Source organism: Antechinus flavipes, chromosome 2, assembly GCF_016432865.1.
Source record: "Antechinus flavipes isolate AdamAnt ecotype Samford, QLD, Australia chromosome 2, AdamAnt_v2, whole genome shotgun sequence".
NCBI lineage: Eukaryota > Metazoa > Chordata > Mammalia > Dasyuromorphia > Dasyuridae > Antechinus > Antechinus flavipes.
This window is the reverse complement of record NC_067399.1, coordinates 463,278,776-463,294,479: the sequence shown is the minus strand read 5'-3', so window position 1 is coordinate 463,294,479 and position 15,704 is coordinate 463,278,776. Positions and strand designations below refer to the sequence as shown.

General features: G+C 37.1%; 1 protein-coding gene across 1 annotated transcript in view; it reads right to left on the bottom strand.

The window, feature by feature from the left end:
- DAB2IP (DAB2 interacting protein) overlaps positions 1 to 14,645 on the bottom strand; it is a 323,519-nt gene extending 308,874 nt beyond the window's left edge. The window contains exon 1 of the mRNA XM_051979562.1: positions 14,535 to 14,645. Coding sequence (XP_051835522.1) covers positions 14,535 to 14,574 — 40 coding nt within the window. The 5' untranslated portion in view covers positions 14,575 to 14,645. The remainder of the gene's footprint in view (positions 1 to 14,534) is intronic.
- Between the last annotated feature and the right edge of the window lie 1,059 nt (positions 14,646 to 15,704).

Below are 15,704 nucleotides of genomic sequence, written 5' to 3'. Positions count from 1 at the left end.
GATCTACATGTATAAAAATATTTATAGCAGCTCTTTTTGTGGTAGCAAAGAACTGGAAATTGAGGGAGCCATCAAGTGGAGAATGACTGAACAAGTTATTAATGTGTTGGAATACCATTTTGTTGTAAGAAGTGATGAGCAGGTAAATTTCAGCAAGTCTTACATGAACTGATGCTAAGTGAAATAATCGGAATCAGGAGAACATTGTGCACAGTAACAACAAGATTATGTGATAATCAACTATGAATGACTCAGTTTTCAGAAATACAATAATCCAAGACAATTCCAAAAGATTATCCATATCCAGAAAAAGAACTATGGAGACAATGCAGATCAAAGCATACTCTTTTCACTGGGTGTGTGTGTGTGTGTGTGTGTGTGTGTGTGTGTGTGTGTGTGTGTGTGTGTGTGTGTTCCCTTTTGTTCCTTTTCATTTTTTATAATGTAACTAATTTGAAAAAAATGTTTACATGATTCCACATATCTAACCTATATCAGATTGCTTACTGTTTGGGGGAAGAGGGATGGAATGGAGAAAAAATTTGAAACTCAAAACCTTATAAAAATGAATGTTAAAAATTATCTTTACATGTAATTGGGAAAAAATACCTTTACTAAAAAAGGAAAAGAAAAAGCTATTTATACTTGTGGACTATATTTTATCTCCTCTTATCCTTTTCTTATTGCAATCATATTTCCAACTTCATCACTTATCACAGTTATCAATAATCTTTTATTTGTCAAGTCCATTAGTCTTTCCTCAGTTTTCAGCCTTCCACATCTGTCTGCTGCAATTAATACTGTTGAATTAATTTTTCTCCTAGATATTGTCTCCTTTCTGGGTTTTCTTAATGTTACTCTCTCCTGGCTCTTATATCTGATAAATCTTAATGATCTATTTACTAATCTATCCTTTCATATCACAACCCTTGACTCTAGATATTCTTTGCTATGTTTTTTTCCCCTACAAACGCACTTAGCTCCCATTAGTTAAGTTGTCATTTCTATTCAAATGACTCCTAGTCCTATATATCCAGTTCAAACTCTTTCCTGAGTATCAATCTTCTATCACCAACTACATTCAAACTGGATATCTCAAAGACATCTTAAATTTAAGATGTCCAAAATTTAATTCAATATCTTTCCTCCTGAACCTTCCCTTTTCCAGTCTTCTCTATTTCTCTATAAGGGACTATCATCATTCCAATCTCTTAGGTTTGTAATAAATCTCAAGGTAATTCTCAAATCTTCACTCTCTTTCACCCCACATATCTAGTCAATTGACAAATCTTGACCTCCATAACAACTCTCAAAACTCACTCTTTCTTTCCACTTATACCCTATCATCTTAGTGCAATTCCTCATCATTTCTCATCTAGATTATTTTAACACATCTCTCAATTGTAATCTACACCTCAAGTCTCTCATCACTTCAGTCCATCCTTCATACTTTTTCCAAAAATAATTTCTCTTAAGCACAGATCCCTATAATATAATAGGGAGTCATTCCCTATTATATAAGAACATAAAATATATTATCTAGTATAAACTGTACCCTCATCGGTTGATGAGTTCAAACCCTTCACAACCTGGCATTAATATATCTTTCTAGTTTTACTTGATATTCCTCCCCTCCTCTTCATTCTGTGATCCAGACAGACTGATCCTCTCTATATTTCTTACACGACACTGTCTCTTTTCTCTGTGCCTTCACATTGCACATCCCCCATAATTAGGCTGTATTTCCTACTCAATTTAGCCCCTTGTAGTCTCTATTTACTTTAAGATGCTTCTCAATTATTACCCATATAACATTTTACCAGATCATACCCATGCTAGTGCCTTCCCTGTCAAATCCTTTTGTATTTATCCACTTTATAATACTTATATAAATATACAGACATACACAATGTAATTATCTTGACCATTCAAGTTGGGATTGTTTCATTCTTTTTTTTTTTTTTAATATCCCCAGTGCCTAACACAGTGCCTGACAACTTGTAGGAACTTAATAAATGCTTGTTGATTGATTGATTGGATTTTATTACCAACTCTTTCAGTCTTTTGAGAGTGGAGAAAGGAGTAGGAGAAGGAACCAGGCAATGGGTTCTCTTATTTGCCTTCCAGCTCTTCTCTAACCTCCCCTTCCCTCTCATTTGGGGTATCTCCTGAGAAGAGCCCCAAAAGGAAGAAGTCCCTATCGGAGGCTGTATGGGCCTGGGGCCAACATCACCCTGGGATATCTCTGCTCAAAATAACCTTGCCCTTTAGAGATAGTTCCCTATCCAATTGCAAATCCATTCGCTGCTTACTGTCTCCATCCATGCCAAGGTCTTCTCTAGCACTGTCATGCCCCTTAACTTTCCTCCTTGGGACACAGTTAGTGAATCCTAGAATCACATAGCTGGAAGGTGTCCAAGACTTCACCTAGTCCAACTCTTGCCCGAAGTAGGATTCCCCTTGACAATATTCCTACTGAGCAGTCAGCTTAACATTTACTGAGGACTGCTGAAAAAAGAAAATGTCTCTGGTCATGTCTTTCATTTATCCTACCTTTATTTGTCCTAGAATGAGTGAGTCATGGTAGGCTAGTTATTTTCTGTTCCCCATGTAAGGTTTTTGCTATTGTTGTACAGTCATGTCCAATTCTTAAAGACCCCATAGAACTTTGCACATGATACTGTCCATGGGGTTTTCTGAAGTGATATGCTATTTTCTTCTCCAGTGTCAAATAAGTGTTAAGTGATCTGTCGAGGTTAACAATTAGTGTCTGAGACTGGATTTAAACTCAGGTCTTCCTGACTCAAAACCTTCAGTGTTTTATGCACTGGGCCACCTAGCTATGTGGCAGTATAGATGGCAGCATTATATAGTGGGAAAAATCACTGGTCTGTCATTTTGAGCCAGTTCTTTTACTAGCTTGGATAAGTCACTACTCCATTTCTCTAAGCCTCATTTTCCCCATTTATAAAATAGGGGATTTGAGCTATATGATCTTTGGGGGGGGATTTTGATCTTGAAGGATCTTTCCAACTATTTTAATATTGTGTATATTTTATGTTTCAAAGTACTTTGAAATTATGGGATTCTGTATTCTAACATTGTTATCTGAATCCCCTCCTAGCTTTGAAACTCTACATTCAACATTCTAACATTTTATGTTTTAAGGGCCTGATCTGACTCCAAATTCAGTATTTTTTCTTCTCTACCCCATTGCCTGAGATACAATAATTCTCTTCACCCAGGAAGAAATAAGAATACTATTATTTGTCACATTCTTACAAATTGGTAGAGGCAAGTCCCTTTGAGGTACTTCACTTTCCTTATCTGTAAAAACAAGTCTGTGGGGGCACCAAGTTAGCACAATGGATAAAGCATCAACCCTGAAGTTAGGAGGATCTGAGTTCATATTCAGCCTCAGACACTAATTAACTGTGTGACTCTGGGTAAGTCACTTACCCCAGTTGCCTGAAGAAGAAAAAAAAGAAAAAAGAAAAACAAAGAAAAAAAGATAATTCCCCAGACCAAGCACGTTGGAGAACCTGCTCCTTGAGGGCCCTCCCAGTCATCTGAGGCTAATGATTAATCAATTATGTTGCTGTTTTTGGTAGAGATGTTCAATACACCATGCTTTTGCTATTCAGACCCTACCCATCCTTCAAGTTCCAATTCAATGCACCCTGCCTCCAGAAAGTCATTCCTAACATCTTAAGCCTACAAGGAACTCTCCTACTTATGATTTTATGAGTCCTTATTTAGGCTCTTAATAATAGTAACAATTCACATATTCTTTTCTCAACAAGATTGTTAAGAAAGAAGTACAAGGATTATTATTCCCTTTTTTTTAAACTGTGATTTTATTAGTATAGAGTAAAAAACTTTCTCTTTCAATGCATATGGGCATCTTCTTTGTAACTTGGAGAATTTTTTATGGCTTTTCAAGGTAAATGACTTGCCTTCAAGGTGACAAAACCATTACATATCAGAACTGGGACTTGAACCTAGGCTTCCCAAGTAGTCAGCTCTTCAGATGTCAAACTCTCCATCTGCAGGTTACATTTGGCTAAACAGCCTAAACCAAATTTAATAAATAAAAAGCAATAAAATATAGATCATATTTATTTGTCGTTTTGTTGGTAGTGGTCTACATATTTATCAAGCTTTGTTGCTGTCAGAATCAATGAATATATTTTACCAGCTCTGCTTAATTTTCTCTGCATTCCTTGTATGTATCTTTCAGAATTTCATTATATTCCTCATATTTTTAAATTTTTATTTTATTCTTGTACCAAATTCTCTCCCTCTTCCCTCTACCTTGCTCACCCATTGAGAACGCAAGAAAAATGAAACTCAGTAAAAATATGCACAGTCATTCAAAACAAATTTTAGCCTTAAAAAAAAAACAAGGAAAAAGAAGAAGATCTGTTTCAATCTGTACTCTGTCTCTATCAGTTCTCTTTCTGGAGGAGGATAGCATGTTTTGTCATTAGTCTTTTGTAATTGTGGTTAGTCATTGTACTGATCAAAGTTACTAAATCTTTTAAAGTTGATTATTTTTACAATACTGCTATTATTACATAAATAATTCTCCTAATTCTACTCACTTCACTTTGCATTGCTTCATATAAGGCTCTCCAGATTTTTTCAAAACCATTTCCTTTTTCATTTTTTTTATATCACAATAATATTCCATTAGATTCATATAACTTGCTCAGCATCCTCCAATTGATAGACATCCTCAAATTTTTCAATTCTTTGCTGCCACAAAATAAGTTACTATAAATGTTTTTGTACATATGAATTCTTTTATTCTTCCTTGATATCTTTGGTATACAGATCCTAATAGCATTATTTTTGGGTCAAAGGGTATGCATAGCTTAATAAATTTGAGGGCATAATTCTAAATTGCTTTCCAGAATGATTGAACTAATTCAAACTCCACCAATAGTGCATTCATTCATGTACTATTTCCCCCCAACCATTCCACATCCCCTCTAGCATTTGTGATTTTCTTTCTTTTTTTTTTTTTGTCATCTTAGCCAATTTAATGGATATGAAGAGGTAGCTCAGAACTGTTTTAATTAGCATTTCTCTAATTGTTAGCAATTTTAGAGCACTTTTTCATGTGGCTATGATTAGCTTGGATCTCTTCCTCAAAAAATATTTGTTTATTATTATTATGTGTATTATCTTTTAATAATTTATCAATTGAGGAAGCACTCTGATTTCTTAATCTCTACCCATTCTCTCAGTTCATCACTGTTCTTCTGGCCTCACTTCTCTTTTCATGGTCTTGACCCTACTCTATAGTTTAAAAGTTTAACTTTGATCTGTTTTTCAGCCTTGAATCCCTTGTCTCCTTGTACTTCTTTTCTTCATGCTCTGCTGATCTTTAATCCTTTTCAGCATCTACTCTTGAGCTGCTGAATGCTGCTGGAAAAAATCATAAAACCATCCAACTGAGTCCACAACAAATTTGTTATCTAATCTCAACTACATCCAGACCAGAATCCACCAAGTCCTTTTATATGTCTCTGATTGACTTTCTAAAACAGTCTCCCACACAACAGCTACTACTAATTTTTTTCCACTCTGCTTAAGCTCTCAGATCCAACTAGTCTTCCTCTCTTTGCATGACCCTGAGTCCTGCCTCCCTACTCTTCTTCTCTTACTTTTATTACACCTCCATATTCTCCTCCAATAATTAAATATCTCAAAGTGTGATTGTATCTAAAGGCTCTCTTCTTTCTCTGCAGTATTCTTTCCCATGATTACTAATGCTGTTCCTATGGATTCAAGTATCATTTCTATACAAATGACTCCCAAACATATAAAGTCTAATTTCTCCCTCTAGCTCCAGTTTCAAATTGCCAAACTGCCTGGGAGACATCTCCACCTGAATAACTTACTAGGACCTCATGCCCAACATGCCCATCATGCCCAAATCTCAACTCATCATCTTTATCTCTAAATCAGTTCTTTCTCTCAACTTTCTCATTTCAGTCGATGATATCCCCATCCTTTCTTGGGATCATAGATACAGTACTAGAAGGGACCTCAAAAACTATCTAATTCAATCTTCTTATTTTATAGCTGAGGAAAATGAGGAACAGAAGGATTAAGTGATTTGCCCAAGATCACAGAGTGTTTAAGTGTTAGAGTCAGTATTTAAACACTATTTGAAAAACAGTGTGGGAAAGTGGATAGGCAATGTACTTGGAGTCAGGAAGAGCTGGTTTCAAATCCAACCTCAGATAATTGCTTGCTGTGGATCACTGGGCAAGTCACTTAACCTCTTCATGTCTCGGTTTCCTTATCTGTAAAATGAGGGGCTTGTAGTCTATGATTTCTCAAGTACCTTCCAACTCTTATGTACAATATTATGATCCTGCAAACATAAGTCTTTGGATTCCAAACCCAGTATTCTTTCTACTAACCCACAACATTGCTTCGCTTCAGTCAAGTTTAAACTTTAAGTAATCTTAGCCTTTTGTCTTTCCCTCACCCCTAATGTCTAAATGAGTTGCCAAATGCTATTGATTGTATCTCCAAAATACTTCTTGAATCTCTACTTTCCACTCATGTGACTGCCACCCTGCTTACCCTAGTTAAGGCCCTCATCACCTGGTGCTATTGTAAAAACCTTCTAAGTAGTTTCTCAGCTTTCAGTCACTCTTTACTTTAAATTCTACTTTTCAGAACCATCAAAGTAATTTTCCTAATACAAACTGATTATATCATCCTCTCAATCAAAACAAAAACAAAAACAAAAACAAACAACAAATATTAGCCATCAGAAAAGCCAATTTTTTCTGATAGAACAAAAAGCAAATCTTTTTTGTCTGTCCATTAAGACCATTCCTGATCTAGTTCCAAGGTTTCTTCCTGGACTTATTTTACACCAGATTCCGTCACATCCTCTGTTCCAATCTTCACTCTTAGCTCTTTTCTGAACCTGATCTGCCTCTGTTAATGATCTGATCTCTGCTAATGAGCATAGTCAAATTTATAGAAATAAGAGTCATTACTCAAATGATAAATGGTCAAAGGATATGAACCAGCAGTTTTCAGAAAAAGTAATCAAAGCTATCTATAGTCATATGAAAAAATGCTCTAAATCGTTATTGATGAGAGAAATGCAAATTAAAACAACTCTGAGCTACTATCTCACACCTATCAGATTGGTTAATATGTCAGGAAGGGAAAATGACATGGTGGAGGCAATGTGGAAAATTAAAACACTAATATACAATTGGGTGAAGTTATATACTCATTCTATTCTGGAGAGCAACTTGGAACTATGCCCAAAATGATACATTTGACCAAAAAAATACCGCTATTAGGTCTATATTCCAAAGAGATAAAAAAGGAAAAAAGAAAATTATAAAAGTGTTTATAGCAGCTCTCTTAGTGGGGGCAAAGATTTAGAAAATAGGGGGATGCTCATCATTTGGGGAATGACTGAACAAGTTATTGTATATGGTTGTGATGAAATACTATTGTGCTTTAAGAAAAGATGAGCAGGATATTTTTACAAAAACATTAAAAGACTTACCTGAACTGAAGCAAAGTGAAATGACAAGAACCAGGAGAACATTACACATAGTAACAGAAATATTGTTTGATGATATACTATGAATAAGTTAGCTATTTTCAGCAATACAATGAATCAAGACAATTCTATAGGACTTATGACAAAAGGCATTCTCCAGCTCCAGAGAAAGAACTGGTAAATCCTGAATGCAGATCAAATATACTTTTTCTTTACATTCTTTATTTTCTTTGGGTTTTTTCTATATTTTATTTCATAGAATTATTTATATGGAAAATGTGTTTTGCATGACTATACATATATAATGTATGTCAAATCGCTTACTTTCTCAATGGGAGAGAAGGGAAGGAAGGAGAGAATTTGAAACTCACAATTTGAAGGGAAAAAAGAATGTTAAAATTGTTTTTACATGTAATTGGAAGAAAAATAAATATTAAATGAACCTTGATTTACCAATGGCAATTGACGTATTAGACACTCAATAAATGTTTATTGAATCAAATTCCCATTCTAGCAATGTCCCATGTCCTATGTTCAATGCCAGCTCTGAGGAGTTTTAAGGTGTTAAAGGTCTCTTCCAGCTATGATATTATGAATTGTAATATTTTGTGCCTGTAGGCTCTGGGTGTGCCCTGTAGGCACAGACGGTAAAAGATACTGTAATTAACAGACACCATACATATCTATTTAAAAAAAACCTTCCTTTGTTCTCATCTGAAGTTTGGGCAACAAAGAAGATGTTGATTACCTCCTTTAAGATGTCTGGAGTCTCCTGACTGAAAGAAGTAATATTTTTGGTTCCTTTGTCATCTCATGGAAGCATTCTAGTCCCATTTATTATATCCATGTATTCTACCCTTTAGTCGCTTGCAGGCTTCTCTTTCTTGAATCTTGTGCAAATTTAGGAAGAGAAACAAAATAAGATATGGTAGAAGGAAAGCACTGAAATTTTTAGCCAGAAGGAAATCTTAGTTCCCTGAAGCTGTGTAACACTGGTTAAGACATTTCCCCTCTCTGGGGAAGATAATACACATTTGCAAAGCACCTACTATGTTTCTAGTAAAGCACTATGCTAAGTGCTTTACAAATGTTATTTCATTTAGTCATCACAACAATCTTGCAATGTTGGTACTGTCATTGTCCCCCACTTTACAGTTGAAGAAATTGAGACAAACTGAGATTAAGTCACTTGCCACAGTCACATATTTAGTGAATGTCTGAAGCTGGATTTGAATTCAGATCTTCCTGACTCCGAGTCTAGAGAACTCTATACATTGTATCTCCTAGATGATTCTGGGTTTCAATTCACTCATTTGTAAAAATTGAGATAATAATTCTAACTCAATCTACTTCCCAAGGGAACTTTAAGGATCAAATAAGAGAATGGATGAATAAACACTTTTGGCAGGAGGAGACCATGCAGATTTGAAATGTTTTAAGTGGATACAAAGGAGGCATATGTCTGGGGTCGGGATCATAGATTTTCTATGACTTGGGAAAAAAAATTAGATCTTTCTGGGCCTCAGGTTCCTTATCTCTAAGTTCATCTAAGGTGAACTTCAATATGTCTAAGGTCTTTTCTAGATCTTTAAATAGTACTAGCAATAGGTTATAGAGAAGCAATTTTTTATTTGTTTAAAGAGAAAATTTCCTAATAATTAGAACTACCTGATAGAAACCTTAAGAACTTTCCCAATATTGCATAACCCCTTGATGAGAAGGGATTCTGTTCAGTTAAAGGTCGGACTTAAATGAATTCTCTCTACTTCTGGAATTCTCTAACTCTGAATCTAACAAGGTCACACACTATCCAGTGATACATCTACTAAGGTTGTGAGTTCTGTTGAAGGGGATATTCAAAAGAGAGCTGTTGAATATTCCAAATAGGTTCTATATTATATCTAATACACTATTGATCTAGATAACCACCAAAATTCCTCCAATTCTAAGACCTATTCTCTTGATACATGGTTGATTCCATCTTTAGATTCATTGTTGGCTTCTCCGGTCCTAAGTTTCCACTTTCATGTCCCTCTGCCTTTTATTGGCTTCTCTCAGGGTCTCCATGGCCCTATACACCATAATCGGGATTATTGAGCTACCCAAAATAGAAGAGAAAATGAACTTAGTGTGGTATGAGGATCTACTTCTCCTCCTCCCTTCCCTTTCCCCTAAACCCATAGAAAGAACTAAAAAAAAAAAAAAAAAAGGCAGAGCATCCCAAGAATAGCAAGTAGAAGAGAATGAGAGTAAAAAGGACTATGTCCTACTCTCAAGGCTATTACCAGATTGCCATGTGATCTTCCAATGGGACTTTTCTTTTCCACAGCTCAGTGTCCCTATCTAGAAATGGAAAATAATATATAATTTCCACTATTAAGAAGGTATAAATCAGAATGGGGAAGGGACTTGAATCTGTTGTGAAAGGAAAATGTTGATGGGAAATGTTCAACCTGGAGTAGAGATGATTTAGGGAGGACTTTGCTTTACTGTCTCTGGATATAGGAAGTACCATCCTGCTGAAGGATGTAATTTCATTTTTAGGTAGTTCTACTTAGTCCAAAGAGTAGAGAAAAGATTTAAACAATTGTAAGAGCAGACTTTCCAATAAAACAAATAGCTTCAGAGTAAAATTCAATGTTCTAGAAAGGTAGTGTCTTCCTCATCCCTGCAGTTGTTCAAGTGAAAGCTAGATGCTTACTTGTCAGAAATGCTACGTATGGGCTTCAGGTAATGGGTCCTTTCCAACTCTCAGATTAAAATTCTACTAAATGAAATGGTTGTTAAGGTCTAGAAGAGAAATGATGGCTAAGAGTTAATGACAAATAATAATTCATATTTCTTTATGGTTTTCTGATTACTTTTTGCACAATAGTTTTGTGAGAACAGGTAGTGGAAGTGTTTTATTCCCATTTTGCAGATAAAAAACTAGGATTCAGTAAGATTAAAGCATCTCCCCATGGTTACACAGTAAGTATCAGAGTTATTTTTCATGCCTGCATCTCAACTAAATTCAGCAAGCACTTAGTAAGCAGCTACTATGTGACAGGCACTGTGCTAAGCACTAAACACACAAAGATAAAAAACCAAATGATATAATCCCTGTCCTCAAGGATCCTACATTCCACTGGGGAAGGGAGTAATATATAGATATATAGGTACATACACACACATACATACAGATAAGTAAATACAAAAATATATAATAAAACGGTTGCAAAGTAACTTGGGGATAGAGCACTAACAACTCAGGGGTCTTAGGAAAGGACACCTGTAAGAAGTAGAAGTGGCATTTGAAATGAGCCTTGAAAGGACCTGAGGGTTCCAAGAGATAGAAGTGAAGAAGGAAGACATGTCATGCATGGAGGGCTTGTATAAAGGCAAAGAAGTAAGAGATGGAAAGTCTTGTTCAAGAAACAGCAAATAGGTCAGTTTGGCTAGAATGCATGAAGCAAAGTAATGCATAATCAGTCTAGAAAGACAGTCTGGAGTCAGACTGTGAAGGACTTTAAATGCCAAACAGGGGAGTCTGTATTTTATCCTAGAGGCACTGAAAACCTCTTGATCAAGAGAGTATTACAGTCAGATCTGTGCTTTAGGAATATCAATCTGGCAGCTGTGTGAAGATGGATTGGAGAGGCACGGTACCGGGAGACTAATTAGGAGGCTATTGCTATAGTCCAAGTCAGAGGTGACGTGGCCTGGATTAGAGTGATTGTGGTATAAGTAGAGAGAAGGGGATGGATACAGAGATGTTTTTTTAGGTAGAACTAAAAACATATATTAATTAATTGGATATGTGTAAGTCAAAATTTGAAGATGAGTCTGAAGTCACAAACCTGGGTGACTGGAAGAATGCCATTGCAATGCCATTACTAGAAGAGCATTCTTGATTCCAAATCTAGCACTCATGACCCTAGACCAAATTATTATAATATTGTTATTCCAAATGGGAAAATAGAGACCAGAGTCTAGGAGATAAGCCTAAGAAATAATTAACATTTTATAATATCTAACATTTACATTGCACTTTAAAATTTGTAAAACATTTTATAAGTATCTTATTTTGTCCTCACAATGATCCTGAAAAGTAGATGCTATTATTATCCTCATTTTACATGTGCAGAAACTGAAGCAGAACAAGATGAAGTGATTTGTCCACAGTCATGCAACTAGTAGATGTCTAGGGCTAGAAGTTAGGTTTTTCTGACTCCATGTCCATCTCTTTATTCATGTTCCCTGTCTGCTTAAGTAGAGAGATAGAGGCAGGAATTGGGATCTGAGTTGGGAGATTAAGCAGCAAGGAGATCATGAACTTCTAGGAAGTTTATTAGGAAATTAATAAACATAAGCCCAGTGAACCAGATGCAGAGAGACTGGCTAGTAGTAGAGACTGGCTAGAACCAGGTGAAAAAAGAAATTATAGTAGACTATTTGAAAGCATCAGAATCAGGGGAGCACAGAAAGTTTAGGCAAAAGAAGTCACAAATCAACCATTTTCATATATATTATCTCATTTGATTCTTGTTAACATTTTACTGAGACTTATAAAAGATCACAAGGTGGGGAGCCAGAGGAGATCTTAGAGATCGAGTAGTCCATTGCTTTTATTTTTCAGATCATCTCTAAGATCCCTTTCAGCTATATTCCCTATGATCCTTGGAGCCTATTCCCAATTCTTGCTAAAGATCTATTTTTCATATCTCTGTTGGAGAACTCTGACTTAGAGATCCATGATCAGAGTTTTAGGATCTCAGAGCTAGAAGGAGCCTCACAATCCAACTACTTCAACTTATAACCAATTTAAAAAACCCTCCTACAATACCTCTTGTCCCTTGTCACTCGCCTTTTGCTTCAAGCCCTATAATGACTTTTCTAGTAGATGTAGTATGTCTATCTGAAGAGAAAAGGTGAATAAGTCACTCCCCCTGAGTCACTAGCTGATCTAGTCAGTGATGATGGGAAGGTTTTCCCTTCAACGATCTCTTGGAAAAACAAGAGATTCTTAAGTCATATTTTCCTATGGCCTCAGCTACTTTTTTTGTATGCCCCAGAAACCTTGGTGGTAGCAGTGGTAGCAGAGTCCAGTTCTCATTCTGACTCTCTCCCTTGGAATACTACAGCTTCTATGAGGAAGGAAACACAGTCTTGACTTTGTGCCCAGACAGGCCTGGAGGAGCCAGCAGGCAGTAGGGAAAGTTTAAATAAAGGGCAGTGTCCAACCCTAACCATGCCTTACTCTGGGCTGACAGTGTGGAATATGAAGTGGTAACCCTGGCACGTGGATGTGGGGACTTCTTTCCTTTTCAAAATTCCAGGTTCAGCCTTCTCTGAAGCCAATCTCTGGTGGTTTCTGACCATGGCTTCAGACCAAATTGATGCCATGAGGCCACCTGTGCTCACAGGAACTGACTATTCTTGGCTTAAAGCTCTAGGACATATTTTGACCATTTCCTTAACCATAGGTTAGAATATCAGAATTAGAAAGGACTTCAGAACATAGCATGTTAAAATGTAGAATATGAGAGTTGGAAGACCAGTTAGTACATTTTACAGGGGAGAAAATAGAAATTTCCTACAAATAGGAAATGAATTTTACTAAGCCACTTAGACAGTATACAGCACAGTTGGTATTCAAGACCCAGTTACCTGATTGTAAACACAGTACTCAGTCCCCAAATTTGGGCTATCAATCCATTCAAAACTATATTTTTAAAGGAATTCTTATTCCTTTATTCTTATTCACAGCTTTACCCTCTCTGAGCCTCAGTTTCCTTATCTGTATAATAAGGAGTTTGGATTTTAAATAATCCCTGAGATTTCTTCTAGCTTTAAATTTGTGATCATAGGATTCTGTACTCTGAAGTGGTTAAAAACCTGCCTATGGCTCGAGGGTCGTGAACAACTTTTCCACAAGCCTTGGGAACTGGGGCTCTGGTTACTACATTAAGCCAAGGCAACTTAGCCTACAATCACGCACAACATTTTGTGGTTCTGTAAACCCCGGGAATGCTTTCAGTTCTCAACTGTGGACTTTAATTACAGGGCATATTCATCCCGTCTCCATCTAAATTTATCTACAGTTATATCACTAATTAAATTACTCACAGGATTTCGTTCCAGCAATGAGCTCTGTGTAAGGGAGAAAGGGGAGTGCTCAAAACACACTTTTCTCTTGGTGGGGGGTAGCCAGAAGAGAAGGCTGGGAGAGTTCAGAAAGTTGCTTTCTTTTCTTCTTTGCCAAAACAAAGCCAGAAGCAACCTTTCCAACACAAATCCTCTCTCTTCTTTCCTTTTTTCTTTTTCCTTCTCACTGTCTCCCACCCCCACGCCTGAACCTGCATAATCCACAGTGTATAAGTTGCCTGGCTTGTGGACTCATAAAAGACATAGAGAGAATGTCAAATAGGAAGATACTTTAGATTTGGAAGGGACCTTAGAAAATAAAATATTAGAGCTAGAAAAAACTTAAGAATGTAGAATGCCAGAGCTGGAAAGAACCTCAGAACATAAAAGTGTTAGGACATAAAATGTGAGTGAAAGTGAGTTTATTGATTCCTTGGCATAGTCCTCCCCCCACTGTACCCCAAGGAGAAAATTCCCTGAAGGGTTTAGTGGCCTGGTTGAAGTTATATAATAAGTCAGTGGGGGAGCCCAAACAAGAAGCCAGGTCTCCTTACTTCCAATCTACTGGGCTCTGCCAGGATCCAGGACACAAAGCTGGGTACAGTGTGGTCCCCTGGAATTGCCCATGAAGCTTCCTTCATTCACTCCCAGGGAAACAATTTGGGAGGTCCTATGAAGTGCATCAGTACTCTCTGCCAATTCTTTCTGCTAAAAGGAACAACCTATTTTTCTCCTTCCATCCCCCCCATGCCAGCCTGTTCTGTCTAACTCCCGGCTCTCGACTTTCTGGCTAGGCTTACCAACCCCTCCACACTTTCTCCTTTGAACCCCAAAGAAGTAAGATTGCACTACTTACCATGGAAGACGCCTTGATCCAAGAGAGAGTCTGGGTCCATCACTTTAGGTCCTACATGTGGTTCTCCATGCACAAAGCCAGCAGTGGCCTGGCCCAGCTTCACCTGATTTATGAATTAGTTCTGCTTCCCTCTGAGAGAAACTGGCTTTCTCCTTTTCGATTCAGTCTGACTGCCTTTCCAACTAGATGACTAGGTCTCACTGCACGCAGGCCCCTTTCCAACCTTCTCCTTAATGCAGTATATTTAAAGTAGCAGTAGCCTTTTTTTTTTCCTTTCCTTTCCCCTACAGTCAGGCTGGAAACATTAGAAGCGGCATCAGAGCTGACAGAGAGAGGCTAAAATAGCAAGGCCTTCTGAGGAAGGGCCTGCAGGCTGGACTTTGGGGCTCCCTATGATCTCAAAGATTTTGTGGAATTATAAATTGGAAGAGGAAGAAAGAAAGGAAGGAATGAAGGAAGGAAGGAAAGAAAAGAAGGGAAGAAGAGAGGAAGGAAGGAGCAAGAGGGGAAAGAAAGAAAAAGAAAAGGAAGAAAGGGAAAAGGGAAAATTAGGGATGGGGGGAACAATTGTTCTGAATACTTGGAACTAGGAGTAGGCAAGGAGACAAATCCCAGGAAGTAACATGGGGCAGGGGGTGAGGGGAAGGAGGAGGAAAGAGAGAGAGAGAGAGAGAGAGAGAGAGAGAGAGAGAGATTGAGTGAGCACACACCAAGGGACACTTTTTAATATGAATTTTTATAAAGGTACATATTTTTCATAACAGAAAATCCTACCATCCATGGCAATATGGAGATTGATTTTGTGATAAGTCAAGCAGCATGTATTAGAATGAAGACTTAAAATGTCTAGTTTGCAAAGCTTGTTTAGGTATACAAATGACTGGTCCTGGCCCTGGCTGAAGAAGACTTACATTGGAAGACTTAGCCCTGGAGAAGTCCCAATGAGTCTAGAAGAGAAAATATGCTAAATCTCTATAGTTTTATTTGGAGGCTGGATGACCACTTGTCAGGGTTGTAGAGATGATTCAGGTTTGACTAGATCCTTTCTAAGTTCTCTTCCAGCTTATTCTAAGAGTCTGATGTTCTGTTTTTACAGTCAATTCTCTAAGGTTTTTCCTAATTCTAACAGACTTTATTCAGTAGTAATAATATTAATAGTTGTGATTTCTA